This window comes from Peromyscus californicus, unplaced genomic scaffold, assembly GCF_007827085.1.
Source record: "Peromyscus californicus insignis strain IS unplaced genomic scaffold, ASM782708v3 Scaffold_6__1_contigs__length_162567912, whole genome shotgun sequence".
Lineage (NCBI taxonomy): Eukaryota > Metazoa > Chordata > Mammalia > Rodentia > Cricetidae > Peromyscus > Peromyscus californicus.
Genome location: NW_026294584.1, coordinates 55,809,673 through 55,825,387, shown reverse-complemented (window position 1 = coordinate 55,825,387; position 15,715 = coordinate 55,809,673). Strand labels below are relative to the sequence as shown.

At 39.1% G+C, this 15,715-nt stretch overlaps 1 protein-coding gene across 1 annotated transcript; it reads right to left on the bottom strand.

The window, feature by feature from the left end:
- Window positions 1–7,140: 7,140 nt before the first annotated feature.
- On the bottom strand, window positions 7,141–8,082 carry LOC128099268 (olfactory receptor 2A1/2A42-like). The gene has a single exon (XM_052721080.1). The coding sequence runs from the start codon at window positions 8,080–8,082 to the stop codon at window positions 7,141–7,143; it is 942 nt and encodes a 313-aa protein (XP_052577040.1).
- Between the last annotated feature and the right edge of the window lie 7,633 nt (window positions 8,083–15,715).

The following is a 15,715-nucleotide window of genomic DNA, read 5'->3' as shown; positions in this document are numbered from 1 at the left end:
GCTTACTTATTGATTACATTCTAGGTCTTCAACGATAAATGAAAGATAAGTATATGATATAAGCTTAATGTGCATTTGGCTTTAAAGTCCAATGCAAGAAAATCTTCATAATCTTAGCATGTATTTTGACAGTACTGGCAAGAATTAAATGGAACCTATGGGAGGCCAGCTCCCACCTTTTACAGGGTTCCTATGAGGAAGAGAGAGGAAAAAGAAATATTAGGTAGAATGATAGACCTAGCTGATGAGAGGAAAGACAGAAACACAGGATAGCTTTAGAAGGACCCGGGTCAATACCTGATGGCCCAGAACTTTAATCAAAAGGGCTTTTTATAACAATGCCAAGGGTCAAGGCAAAAGACCTCCCCCTGCTAGATACAGCCAAGTGTAGACCCTACCAAACACCTGGTACCCAGGCCCATGGTCCAATCATCCCCTTATGCAGTCTTGCTGGGTAAAGCAAGCTCAGCTATCACTAGGAAACCTCTGTGGGCTCCCACAGGAACCTTCATACTATAACTAGTATGTATTAATTTCAATGTAATGGAACACCACCCTGTAACATATTCTATTATAGTTTCTGTTAAGTAGGAAAATTATTCTACACATTTCATCTGAACCCATGATATGGAAATTACTATTTGCATAGAATGTGAATGAGCATATGTATTTAGCATTCATAGAGACAACCTATTTCTTATCATGATACAGCAATAAAGAGTGGCAATAACAGGGAGAGCTAAGCAAAGACAGGATACTTCAGGCTGTCTGGGAGGAATTTCTGGTGTACTAAATTTATATAACTTTACTGACTCACACATTGATATCACAAGGATATCAGAAGGGGAAGCAGCTGGAGGCTGGCATGTCGTCCTACTCCTGCAAGATTTCTGGGGAACTGTAGAACACTTATGTCTGAGGCTGCTTGAAATGCAGTGTAATCCTTAGGAAAAGAGATTTTATTCTCTGAGTGGTTAGCCTAGTTGGGTGCTCTTTGAGTCTCCTAGAAAGAGCAGGGCCCTGAAACATTATGTACGCCTCTCTCTGAGTGAAGCACAGACAAAGAAATGATCTCTTTCTATTGTTCTCATCCTCAACAGGATATGCAATTAAGAATCACAGACAGTCAATGAGTACATCTCTGAGCAACATCCATCAGAGTCTCTGAATATTGGCATTGTTTTATCTCATAATTCCCACTGCATTGTCTTCATCTCTAGATGGTTCTGATGAACTCGTTAAGAAGTAGAATGAGGGAGTGAAGTCCTGTAGTCTACTCTGAAGCTCAGCCTCTCCTGGATAAAATCTGGATTCCCTGGTCTGTAGGAGAAGTGAGAAGTAAGGATCCTGAAATCTCTTGTGGATCAAAGTCACACTCCAAGTTGTAGATACACTTTGGGAGATGCATAGGAAGGCAGAGAGAGGACTGGGGAGTTCAGAGAGACCAAGGAATCCCAGAATGACCTTTGGGACTTGGCTTAAGAGTAAAAGCTATCCATGTGGGCAATCTATTAGAAGAACTCTCTAGGCTTCATCCTGTAAGATGAAGGTGTCTTGATTTAGAGACTATGCCTTCCTGAGGAGACCAAAGTCTCTGCTTCACTTATGTTTTACTATCTAAAACCATCCTCACTTTTATATTTCTTTCTGGTATTAGGCATTGGAGAGACAATGATTCCATTTGAAGGTACTCAAAAAATTACAAATCAATGAATTTATTACATTTGTAACGATACTTGTCTGGAGTTAGGGCATAAACTCAAGGGAGAATTTTTGTGTTTCCTACATTTGCAGGACATGTTCATATTTGCTATGAGTATGTATTAGTGATGAAAATACCCCACCCCCCTTTTTTTTGGTTTTTCAAGTCAGAGTTTCTCTGTGCAGCCCTGGTTGTCCTGGAACTGACTCTGTAGACCAGACTGGCCTTGAACTCAGAAATCTACCTGCTCTATTTCCTGAGTGCTGGGATTAAAGGCGTGTGCCACCATCACCTAGCTGAAAATGAACACTTAAAAAAAATTTATTCATCATGTATACAGTGTTCTGTCTGCATGTATGCCTGTAGGCCAGAAGAGGGCACTAGATCTCATTATAGATGTTTGTGAGTCACCATGTGGTTGCTGGGAATTGAACTCAGGACCTCTGGAAGAGCAGTCTTAACCTCTGAGCCATCTCTTCAGCCTCAAGAACATGTTTTTTTTGTTTGTTTGTTAAAGGAAGCCCAAAGCATTGTTCCTTGTATGAAACACATAGTGTGTAGAATACAGTCTTTATAATTTTCATGTCCTTTTGTGTCCATATGAACTACAACTAATGTAAATATAATTTCTCTGAAAATTAGAAATTTTAGGGCATTTATAAAATTGGAAATCAGTGTGGCAGTTCCTCAAGCAGCTGGGAATAGATCTACCTCAAGATCCAACTTGGAGATACAACCAAAGGATGCTTCATCATACCACAGAGACACTTGCTCAACCATATTCATTGCTGCTCTATCCATAATAGCCAGGAATTAGAAACAACCTAGATGTCCATCAACAGATGGATGGATAAAGAAAATGTGGTACATTCACACAATGGACTATTACTCAGCTGTTTTTTTTTTTTTTTTTTTTAAATGAAACAATGAAAGTCACAGGTAAAATGATGGAACTAGAAAAAAAAAATCCCGAGTGAACCCAGACCCAGAAAGACAAATGTTACCTGAGTGTATTTTCTTTTATGTGGAAATTAGCTGTTCAGTCAATGATAAGCATGGTACAATCTGTAGAACCACAGAGATTAACTGTAGAGTAAAGGAGTAGGGGTGGTGGTGGATAGATCTCCCTAGGAAAGGGAGATAGAATAGATAATTATGGATGGACAAGGGGAGAGGACTAGAATGTGAGGATTAATCAGGGAGAGGGAGGGAACAGGAAATAAGGGGAGAGACAGCTAAAATTAAGGATCATTTGAGGGGTAGTATGGAAACATAATATAGTAGAAGCTTTATATACATTATATATGAAGGTGATCTAAAGGATATCACCAAATAACCATGGTGACAGAGCCCCATTGGACATCACTTGTCACCAAATGAAGCTTCCAGTATGAGGAATGGGTTTAATCTAATTGAGTTTTTGGGCAAAGGGATCCCATGGAATCACAAAGCAACCCAGGGTGTTCCCATTACTATAGGATGCTTTTCACAAAATTAAGGTGGGGATCCATTGCTGAAGACATAACCTACACAAATCATTGAACATGGAGAAGTTGAGCTGTTGCCTACATAGAGCCTTCACTCCTACATTCTAGTGTTTTTGGTATAGGAAGGTATTCTGCACCCTACCAAAGAAGAAATGTAAACACGAACCCAGTTACCTTATCTCATAATATTATGTCATGGACTTCTCTTTTGTTCTTTTTCTTTTCATCTCTTTTTAGTTTTTGTTTCTCTCTCTCTCTCTCTCTCTCTCTCTCTCTCTCTCTCTCTCTCTCTCTCTCTCTCTCTCATTTTACCCTCCAGGTCCTTTGCATATATGTTATGGCTTCCAGTTTTTTAGTTTAATGGGATTCCCTACTGTACAAATGATTGGTCCTTTGTGACTATATCTCTTTTGTGTGCCTTTTGGGGGCTCTTTTCATTCTGTTTGTTTGTTTTTTCCTATTCTGACATGTTAGTTCTTGTTTTATCTTATTATATTATATTTTATTATTATCCCTTAGAAGCCTATTTGTTTTCTAATGAAAGACAGGAAGAAGATGAATCTGGATGGGAGGGTAGGTGGAGCAGAACTGGGAGAAATAGAGGGAGAGGAAACTGTAATTAGAATATATCATATATAAAAAACCTATTTTCAATAAAAGAAAAAGGAAAAAATTCTTACTATATATTTTAGCCAGAAAGACAAAATGTTTAAAGCAAAGCAAGACAAATTAAAGAGTTTATAATTCTAAACAGAGTTTCAGGGAAGCACACAACTTCAACTACTTGTTTTCCAGTACACAAGCAAGTAGTTACACATTTCACACTCACTGTAGAAACCATGCAACCCCTCTTGACCAACTCTTTGCACTGTTGGCCCCAGTCATGTGCTATTGTACTGTGTGATGTCTCTTGAGGAGACATGAGAAATGTAGCTTCACCCCAGATAGGGCACTGATGACAGGCCAAATGATTGCATCTAAGTCTATGTTAGAGAATCAATGTTATTGGGGTTTTTTACATGAATAGAGAAAGGTAAGAGTTATTCATAGGTGCATGGATTATCCAAATGCAGCTGCATCCCAAAAGGCCCACTCAGCATGTGTGAAAACTCATGCTGCTTCCCTAAACTCTCTGGACAACTTACTGGTAGCTTGGGTCTTTGGCATGTATCCATAGCAATCATTACTACTTAGAAAACCTTAGGAAAGGCCCTGTGAATCTCCTAAATGTCAGGAACTTCCTGAGACTTGTGAGTTTTATGTACTTCCTGAGTCTTTTCAGTTTCATTTACTTTATGAGTCTTCCTCTAGGAGGGAGCATTTCAACTCTAAGAAAGTAGCTGCATGAATCTTGATAGTATTTACTGTTTGAAGAACAAGAAGGTGGTACATAAATATTTGAATGTACAAAGCCAACAGTGCAGCCAGCATTAATTTAAGTAAAATATTTATATTATATGATAACATGGATTATTTGCTTTCAATGGATATTTAAAACTTTTATACATAAAGTACATGTAGAAATTAACAATAGTATTTGAGAGTAACAATACATATAAAACCTATAATATAAAATAATAACCTATAATACAAAAGCATAAAATGGAAGGGTGTGACCACTGCTCAAAATAAATTACCACTGAAAAGATTTTTTTGAAATAGTTTTTTGAGAATATCATGCACTAGATTTTGATAATATTCTTTCCCTTCTCTCAACTCCTCTCAGACCTTCCTTCACCTCTCTCCACCTAACTTCATCTTCTTTCTTTCTAACCAGGGAGATTTGTAAAGGAGCCTTTCCTCACTGTAGGAGAAACACCTAAGATGTTGGGGATATATCTTCAGGCTAGCATGAGAGAAGTATTCTGGGAAGAGAGTGGTGGTACAGTTTTGAGCTATTTATTCTGAGTGATTTTGATTTCTAAGAGTTATTTGAAATAATTGAATCAGAGAATAGAAGAGGCAGCATTTCTGATAGGCTTTATTTATCTCAGCTGTTAGTGTTGCCTTAACTGAGGCATAGGGCAAAGAATGAATCAGGATATCCTGGTTCCATGTCCTAGCTGTCCTAAATCTCCATGCTCAATGAGAATCACCTATATTCTCAACTTCTTTGTGTTCTGTGTTTCTCTGAAAGTGTCATGATTCTTTGACTACCAGTGTCATTATGCAGTACGATCAACCCCTCATGCCTGACTCCTAGTCCATCAGACTTTGGAGCTCAGGTGAGCTCACTATGAAAACTTTCAGTTGTGAAGAATCTGCCTTCACTCACAATATCCTATCTTTGGATATCTAGCCTTGTATATTTGAGAGCACTGATACTGATAGGCATGCGTGGTTAAATAGAGAGGACCTGGAAGTCAGACTGGCTAAGGCAGAGCCCAATCTGCACTGCTGTGTGGAATGTACCCATTCAAAAAACAAATGTTGATGGAAACTTCTTCATGTTTTCTTTTTTTTTTAATGATGCCCAAATGAAATGATCCATGAAAAATTCTGTAGTAAGACAGGCCCATAGGGTTGAGGAAATTGGCTCAAACAAGTTACCAAGGCATGCCCATAATGTACTTCCTTATGAGCCAACCTGGAGTCTGTCTGAGGGCCTAGCAACAGGTGCTGTCAGAGTTCCTGATTGTGCCCAGCCAATAAGGGATGACCACACAATGCCACTAGATTGGGACACAGCTTGGGTGCTAGGAGGAGGGTATATAAAGCCTTCCCTGTTATTGGATAAATGAGTCTGCTGTTTGCCTTCAACTGACTCCTGGTGTCTGTGTTGTTGATGCTGCACCTTCTCACCCCCTCCCCCAAGGGAGCTGTTAGGATGGATTCAGCAACATAGTTCTATCAGTGTGTAGTATTTGCCACTTAGTAAGTGACTAACTTTGTATGTCTTCATTTATACACCTTTATTAAGAGTGGGTGATATATTGATTAACCATTGAAAAAAGAGCACACAGTTTTTTTTTTTGTTTGTTTTTGTTTTTTTTTAAACACATCAGACAATTGCCTTCATGGTGACATAAATAAAGACTCTGTACATGAAAGTCTATTCCATTTCAAGACAGGAGAGAAAGGAATTATAGGTAACTTCTTGAGAATACAGTTGAAATTTCTGGGGACTGATCTCTAGTCTTCAGACATTGGTTAACTAGATCAAATCAGCAAAGCTCAACCTATTACTAGGCTGCAGAGCCACCTAGATACTAGCACCATCCTGTAAAGCTTACTGTCAGGGCTGAGAAATGCCCTGGGGGGGGGCAGTGACATGCATCTGGACCATAGAAATGCTGATGGAGAGTTGATGGGAAGTCACATATAGAGAGAGCCTATAAACATGTATAAATCCTAGGTCATCATTCTGTAGAATCCTTAAACTATCCAAAGTGTTTAATCTGTTTTTCACTTTCAGCTTATTCAAACAGACAATGCTCATGGTTACCCCTATTGATGAACCAGGGTGTACCAAATCTATAAACAATGTCAAAGCTCTTTCAACATCTGTGGGTTTTGAAGAAACTGCTGAGTAATTCTTAGACTGAGCAAGTGTAACTATAGGAGACTGGTAGAGTTCTACATGGGGCTTTGGGATCATTCCTTTTGAATGTATCTGGTTTTCTTCTTAATCATATGACATATGTAATTTTCAAGGTTATGTATTTAGAATTTTGATAAAATTTATTCTATTTTGGGGACCCAGAAAATGAAATATTATTTAATTTTATAGCCAATAAATTCAACTAAAAATAAAAACAATTTTGTCTGATAAAACCTCATTTCATAGAAAGCCAATCAATGCACCACATGTAGTATTTTCCCTGCAAATGAAGAGAAAGGGTGTGGTCAGACGTTACTAGACACAGATATGAAGGCAATATAAATTTCTGGATTTAGGAAATAATTGGGGACCAAGATTAGAGGAAACTACTGAGGCTTTTGGTTCAAACATCACACCAACTGGGAATGAGTTTCTTTGCACAGTGCCCTCCTGAGAGCACCCTTGACTTCAGCATTCCTCAGGCTGTAGATCAGGGGGTTCAACATGGGGTTGAAAAAACTGTAAAACAGGAAAAGGATTTTCTGCTGCTCCTCAGGGTGCTGGGACTTGGGGGCCATGTACATAACGATAGCACTGCCAAAGAAGAGCCCAACCACACAGAGGTGGGAAGAGCAAGTGGAGAAGGCCTTTCTGCGGCCATCCCGTGACTGGATCTTTAGAATGGTCATCAGGATGCGTGTATAGGAGACTAGTACAAAACACAGGGGCCCCACTAAAATGAATACACAGGCGGCAAAGATGACAACTTGATTGAGTGTTGTGTCAGCACAGGCCAGCTTGAGGACAGACAGGATTTCACAGAAGAAGTGTTTGATTTCATGAGGTCCACAGAAGGGCAGCCTCAGGATGAGGACGAAATGGACCAGAGCCAGGAGGAAGCTAAATATCCAGGAACTAGCAGCCAGTATACTACACACTCTCCAGTTCATGATGACAGTGTAGTGTAGTGGGTGGCAGATAGCTACATACCGGTCATAAGACATCACCACAAGGAGGAGACATTCTGCGTGTGCAAAAGCCAAGAAGAGAAAGGTCTGTGTCATGCATCCAGCAAAGGAGATGGGCTTCTTTTCATCCAAGAGGTTCACCAGTGTCTGGGGCACTGTGTTGCAGGCATAGGCCATATCAACAAGAGCCAGGTGGGACAGGAAGAAGTACATGGGAGTGTGGAGTCTGGAGTCCAGGCAGATTATTCCAAGGATGGTCCCGTTCGCCAACAGAGTGAACGTATAGAAGAGGGAGAAAAGTAGAAAAAGAACTAGATGAATCCTTGGGCCAAGACAGAATCCCAGTAGGATGAACTCTGTGACCATTGTCTGATTTTCTTCCATTTCTCTGTGAAGGAGAGATAGAGAGTACTAGGAGACGTAATCATACTAAAACATCTGTTTTATTTCATGAGTATTTTTTGGTGTGGAATACTTTTAAAATACACTCTTAGAAACTTATTCAAGTAAATTAATTAATAAAATATTACATATCAAGTAGTTAAATTGTCTGTCCATCTGCTCAAGTTTCAATGTTGGCATTCAATTTTCAGAAGGGAAGTATGTCAGCGATTACTGACCTAGAAGCATTGGCACTGGCGTAATTAATTACTGGCGTAATCATGAAATAGAGTGTTTCAGAGTTTCACATGTGCCACTCTGTTAGTGAGTCACTGGAGTAAGAATACTGGAGTTTTTAGAAGAATAGTGTCAGGAAAAAAATAGAGAATGGAGAATGCTTTAGTAGAAATCAGATTATTGTTACAAAAAATTTTAAATAGCCATTTACAAATATTTAAATTGTAACTGGAGTATAGAGGCTGTTTTTGATGGGCAATAATAATTGGGTGCCTTATGGAGTAGAAGGTGACGTTTAGCACATGCACACACTTGCAATGTTAGTGAGGAGAAAGTTGGTAGTAGAAATAGTATCTAATTATTGTTCTATATGGAGTTATATATCTTTATATTTTTATTTGTCTAGAACATTCTCTCTCTCTCTATCTATATGTATGCATGGAAAATGTGTATCATTGTTTTGATAAATGAGCACAAATCAGTGTTTGATAGTTTGTTAACTAGGTCACTGAAAGGATTATTAATTCACTATACCTATTTTTCTACACATAGAAATTAGGGCAGTTTTTTTTTTCCAGTTGCATGATGTTACAGTATTGGACACTGAACTAGTCTGGATTTGTGTTCTTATGAACTCAAATTTGGAGGGATTTGGAGGGTGGCCCTGATTTGGGATTTTCCAAATGTTCTGTCTGTTCTGACTTCCCTTTTTTTGGTTTTATTAGAATAAGAATAGTCTGCAATGAAAATAAGGAAGAAGGATACTCATTCTTTTTAAAATTTACAAAATGGTTACATTTTATTAATTTATTCTTATCATGTCTGTGTGCAGAGGTCAAAAGACAATTTCCAGAAGCCAACTCTCTCCTTTCACCATGTGGGTTCCAGGGAAATGCACTTGGGTTGATAGGTTTGGCAGCAAGCTCCTTTACCTGCCCAGTCATCCTGCCTGTCCTATTCTTTTTATTTTAATTCAGTCCTTTCTATTTATAATGAACAACATTTGTGAAACCCACAATTAAGCAATTTGCTATTTAAACAAACAGCAGAAAAGAACAAGATCAGCATCAAGGATTATCATATTATCTGTAAGTAGGCAATTCCAAAAGTATTGACAAATTGACACTTCAGTTGGTCACTTAACAGAAATCTGAATGGACTAATTAGGGATACAATAGTCTACAAAACTGGCTTTTTGCTTTTGGACCACAATTTCTTCACTAAGCCCTGTTGACATACAATGTGGTTTCTGGTGAGAACTTTGCCAGCTGGTGAGAATTTATCCGGGCAACATAATGTGAAGCTTAGCTACTTTCCCAATAATCAGTGTTAGGAATGACACAGAGATTGGCTAGTCCCCAGTTTATCTGTCATCTGTAGTAAGGGATATATGAATAAGCGTTTCTTGGAGAATTGGCATAAGAGACAGAATTGGGTTCTTAAAAAACAATTGTAGCCGGGCAGTGGTGGCACACGCCTTTAATCCCAGCACTCGGGAGGCAGAGCCAGGCGGATCGCTGTGAGTTCGAGGCCAGCCTGGGCTACCAAGTGAGTTCCAGGAGAGGCGCAAAGCTACACAGAGAAACCCTGTCTCGAAGAACCAAAAAAAAAAAAAAAAAAAAAAAAAAAAAATTGTAAAATTTACTATTGAGAATAATGACCTATAAGTGGAAAGGCCACTACAGTTGTTGGACGTAATCTTCTAGAGGTGGGACTGGAGGATCTGACCAACCAGTGAGCTCAAATGTAGGTACTTTCATGAAATACCTGTCTGGAAAACGGATAAAAAGAAGGGAGGATATGGATATGGAGTGTAGACACCATGTTTATAAGGCAGCATTTGGAAGTTCATGCAAAATGACCTTTAGGAGAGGGGAACAAGGGGACCAGGAGGAGCAAAGATACAGGATGTCTGCACTCCACGTGGATGGGCTGGTGACTGGTCATCTATCACCTTACCTGGAATGATTTCTGAATAGCTCTTCTAGCTGTCATTTCATGTTATTTACAGTCTTGGGTAATGATCCCTTTTCTTGAACAGGTGACCATACAAAGAAGGAATGAATATGTGATTAACAAAATTTTCTGTTTGTATTGCACTTACATCTTGAATTTTAAATAAAGAATATTTAGATATTATGGCTCATGCGTTGTGCATTTGTGCTTTGATGGAGCATGAAAAAAAATTTCCTGAAGAAAATTTCCAAAGCTAGATCTAGAAAGCAGGGACCACACTCTAGACCAACGTAACCCCTTTAATACTATACCTTGCAAAAAAAAAAGTTCCCTTACTAATGACAACAGATGCTGTGCCTACCTGCATAGAAGCATGTTAACATGGCCAATTTACATTGACTGAAAATAATCTAAATAATATGTACATATTTTAAAGTTCCAAGCATGACAGGCTGATTTAACATAAGGTTAGTATTAAAATTTTTAGAGTGAAAGACTGTCTAAATTTAATTATTAAATACATAAGGCATAGACAAATATTGAACTATAGTTTTTTTATAACCCCAGACAGAGGAGGATGGAAAGGTCCGATGTATTAGCATCCTGATAGCACTATTGTTTCAGTCTTGATTACTCTACAGCAGTGGAGCATATTTGCCTATTTTGTATCCCAGACATTTGTTAAATGACAAATACATGAAAAAGAACAAACAACTAACTCTTGTCTTCTTATTAGATCTAGCTTCTTTAACAATATAGTTTCTAACAATTAGGTTAAATCAGCTCCTTCTTTCCGTAGGAAACAAGCCCTATAACCTAGCAATACTTCTTTCTTGCGTCCTGTGTTAAAGTAAGATCTTTAACATTTGGTAAGATCAGCTAAAGGTTTTGCAATGTGTTAAACACTTAAATTTAATATTTATTTCTCTTATATTTTTATTTGGTAGCTATTTGATATAGCTAATTCTAATAAAAACAACCAGTGGAAGCTAATTATCAAGATATCTGTAAGGACTTCCTACTGATACGTATTTCAGGTGCAAATGTGAATTTCAGATATTGTGACGTACATTAATCTACAAATGTGTGATTTCAAAATTTAGAAGTTGCCAACCATTTATCCAGTTAAAAAGCCATCCAATGACTTTAACATTCTAGAGTAAATATCTAAGTCAGAAAGATGAATTTGTTTTCTGTATCAACAAAGCTTTAAAATTTAAACACTCCATATTTAGAAAAGCAAATCTCAAAGTTTGATAGACATCTGTCTCTTTTCTGTAGTGGCAGACATGGGCCAGACAGAATTTGTAATATGATTCTCTGTTGTTTATTAATTATGCAGCTCAAATAGAAGCCTGGTTACTTGTAGGTGATGAGAAAGAACTGAAAACTAATTGGTTTTCTTGCTCACACTTTCATAGAGACTTTGCCAGGTCATCTTAGTCTGAGTCTATTGAGCGGTATCTTATGCATGAAATACTATAGGAATACAAAGTAGGGCAGGTTGACGGAACCAGTATTGTGGAGACTTCATTGCAAAACTATCTTCAAGTCAAAGAGATTCATATAAAGGTAAACTTTAAACACCAAAACCTTCTAAACCGAAAACCTTGAGGTTTTTGACATTTCTTCCGTCTCTCACTTTGCAATGATCGAGACACCTATGTTTCTTTCCATAACCACTGAAGAAACACATCCTCCAGGCTACAGAAAATCTAACATGTACATATTTGTTCAGTGCATTCTAGATGTCTGAGTACATCCTTAAAACTATGTACAAAGAAAGGTATGTGTAAGACATAGACTTGACATTCATTTGGCCTCATATTCCATTGGAATAAAAACATTTTCATAGGCTTAGCATGTATTTTGGCAGAGTTGACAAGAATTAAATGCAACCATTATGAAATAACCAGCATATATTAATTTTCCTGAAATGAAACATCATTCTGTAACTTATCCTATTCTTCTACTATAATTTTTGTTAGTTAGGAAAATCATGTCACATATTTCATCCAAACTTACAATGTAGAAATTATTCACATATAGAATGTGAATAATGAGCATGTAAATTCAGCATCCATAGAGAAAATTGACTTCTCTTCCCGATTAATAAAGAGTGGTAATAACAAAGGGAGAGCAAACCAAAGCCTAGAAGCTTTAGCCAGTCAGGGAGGATTAAGGTAGCAAAGTCAGGCAACCCTCTTATCTGAACATTAAACCCAAGCATTTCAAGGGGAAGCAGCTGGAGGAGACCACAGATCCTGTCTCCCCAGATCTTCCATGGAGCTGCAGAAATCTCCCTGACTGAAATGCAGTCACATCCTCAGGAAAGGATATTGTATTCTCTCAGGGCCCAGTCTAGTTGACAGCCATTGAGGAGTCACAGGAAGGGCTATGTCATGAAACATCCTGCACGTCTACCTCTGCTAGAAGCAGCAACAAAGCAATAGTGTTTTTCTAGTTCTGTTCTTATCCCCAGCACACAATTAGGAAACATAGCCACCAAGCATACCTCTGAGACTACAGCTCTCATTAGCATCCCTAAATACTTCTCACTATTTGATCTTATAATTTCTGGAATTGTCTCCAGTCTCCATGGGATTCTGGTAAGCCTGCCAAGAAGCAGGACTCCTGGAGGAGCTGCTGGCATCCAGTATTCAAGTCAACCTGCTTGGATGGAGTTTGGGTGCCCTGGGCTAAAGCACACATGGAGAAAAAAGTCTCTAAAACTCATCTGATTGCAAGTTGCACTCCAAGGTAGGGAGGTGCCATGAAAGCTGCTTAGAGAGGCATAAGAAAGACTGGGGAGTCCAAGGAGAGGGTAGAGTATTCTAGAGAGGCTTTGGGGAACCCACTTTAAGGCAGAACCTTCTAAGGCAGGAACCACAAATGTAGGTCGTTGCTTGGAAGTTCTCATTCATCTCCTTCTGAGACTGTCCCTTCCTGGGAAGATTGTAGCCTCCACAAGCTGGCTTCTCATATGAGTTACTGTCTCTCCCAGGAAGATGGAAGATGATGCTAGAAGCATTTTCATTTTTATTTATATTTTATTATGATATTGGAGAAATAATAATGTAGCCATACTGAGCTTCATAAACTAGTGAGTTTATTACGTTATGATCCTGATCTTCTGAGGTTAAAGCAAAAATCCAAGGGAGATACTCACATGGTCACCTCTATCATGAGTATGTATCCATGATGAGAAAAAAATACGGTTTTTAGGGAAGCCAAGCAATCATTTCTTATATGAAAAGCCTCTATGCATAGAGGACACTCTGAGAGGACAGGGGAGCCAGATCAGGTCCATGACAGGCTCCTAGTAGCCCTGCCAGAGACCAGGCCTGAGTTTCGGTTTACTGGAGCTGGCTGGAGCTGAACAAGCAGTTCTTAGGAAAACCACAACTCAGGGACAACCAATCAACAGGCACCCCACAGCCTTCTGCTAGCTGAAGATAGCTTTCCCGACCCTGCCACTGGAGAGTCCCTGACCACTGGAGCCACTTACCAATTCTATAAACTTTTTGTTTACATCCACCATTTAGCCCTGAGACTGATCTCCCCTCCCTGGAATTCCCCTAACCCTGCTTAAAGGGAGGCTGTGAGCTTCTCTCAGGGTCACCCTTTGCCACTTTGTCAGATGGTTAGACCCCAGCATATCGGATATTTTTTAATAAATGCTCTTGCTGATTGTATACATGACTAGTGATCTTTTATGAGACTTCTCTTGGACCCTAACACACTCCATAAACATTTTATTTTCTTTTTGCATCCAGGAGATCTGCAACTAATGTAAATAAAACTCCCATGATAATTGTAGACGAATTGCTAATGGTCTTATTAAGTAAAAATCCAGAGCCAGATATCGGGGTGAAAACCTGAGAGATCAGAGGAATAGGAAAATCCACAAGTTAACTTCACCTCACCAGCTCTGCAGCTTCCAAAGAAACCTACTTCCTGTATACCCATACCTATATGTCTTTTTGTTCTGCTATCTCATTTGTTCTCTGTCCAGCTATATCACTTCCTCTTCCTGCCCAGCTCTGTCACTTCCTGTCTGTCTGTATAGACCTACAGACTTCTATGGTTAGTGCTGGGATTAAAGGTGTGTGTCACCACACTCGGCTCTGTTCCCAGTGTGGCCTTGAAATCACAGAGATCCTAATAGATCTCTGCCTCCCGAATGATAGAATTAAAGGTGTGTGCTACCATTGCCTGACTTCTGTGTCTAGTATAGTGGCTGGCTTTTTCCTCTGATCCTCAGATAAATTTTACTGGGGGACACAGTATATTGGGGGACACAATACATCGCCACAGATAACTATGAGAATCATATAAATAACCAGTCATAAAGAGTCATTCTAGAGCCAGGCATTGGTGGTGCACATCTTTAATCCCAGCACTTGGGAGGCAGAGGCAGGCAGATTTCTGTGAGTTGTAGACCAGCCCGGTCTATAGAGCGAGCTCCAGGACAGTCAAGGCTACACAGAGAAACCCTGTCCCCCAAAAAAAACAAAAACAGAAAAAAACAAATAAAAGTCATTCTAGTGGAAGAGACTGAACATTTGAGTCGGGTCAAGGCAAGCACACAATTTCATAACGGCAAACAAATGGAAGTTTGGGAACTCACCATCCAAATCACACCTTTTCTAGTGTCTAACAAGATAGGAAAGTCTCGGCTTCCACAAGCTGTCACTGTGAAACACAAACACATGGCAAACATAAACACATGGAAATTAGAACAACACAGGAAACAAATGTTAATTGAAACAAGTATGTTTATTAATGTTTGTATTATTTTTAACCACATAGAAATCAGAAAATTGCCTCTATGGAGAAGCAGCCTGAAAGTCTGTGTAACAGAGTCTTATAGAAAACATTTCTATATGATCAAAACATATTTGAAGATATAAGCCTGAAAAATTAGAGGATAGTAATTAAGTTTTATGCTTGAAATGCAACAAAAACTAAAACTTAAAAAAAGAGTCCTGAAGGACATAACACCAATAGCTAGCACTATGACTCAAATTGTTATGTTCTGTTGAAAGTAAACTGTAGTGGGTAGCCATTCCAGCTTTGATCTGGAAGTTCCAACCCCCATTGAGACTTTGGCAACTGTCACGCCTACAAGGCAGGGCCAAGGGAGGCGCCTGGGGACCCGAGATCTGGATCGGCGGGCGCTCTCTCTGTTGCGGAACCCTGGATAGTGGAGGTGGACCGAGCAGAGCTCCAGAGAACACCGCTGGACACCTTCCCCAGACTCCGCGACCTACCTATCCCTTAATTTGTAAGCTATGCCATTAAATAAATCTCCTTTTAACTACGTGGAGCGACCTTAATAATTTCACCAATAGTAAACTGAGATAGCATTTATCTTGTCACGACTTTCCCTGGGAGATGTAAACAAACATTCATTTGCCCAGGTAGGGCACAGATGACAGAC

Bases quoted from the DNA above. Each gene is read 5' to 3' on its own strand.
- LOC128099268 (XM_052721080.1), bottom strand. From the start codon at position 8,082: ATGGAAGAAAATCAGACAATGGTCACAGAGTTCATCCTACTGGGATTC.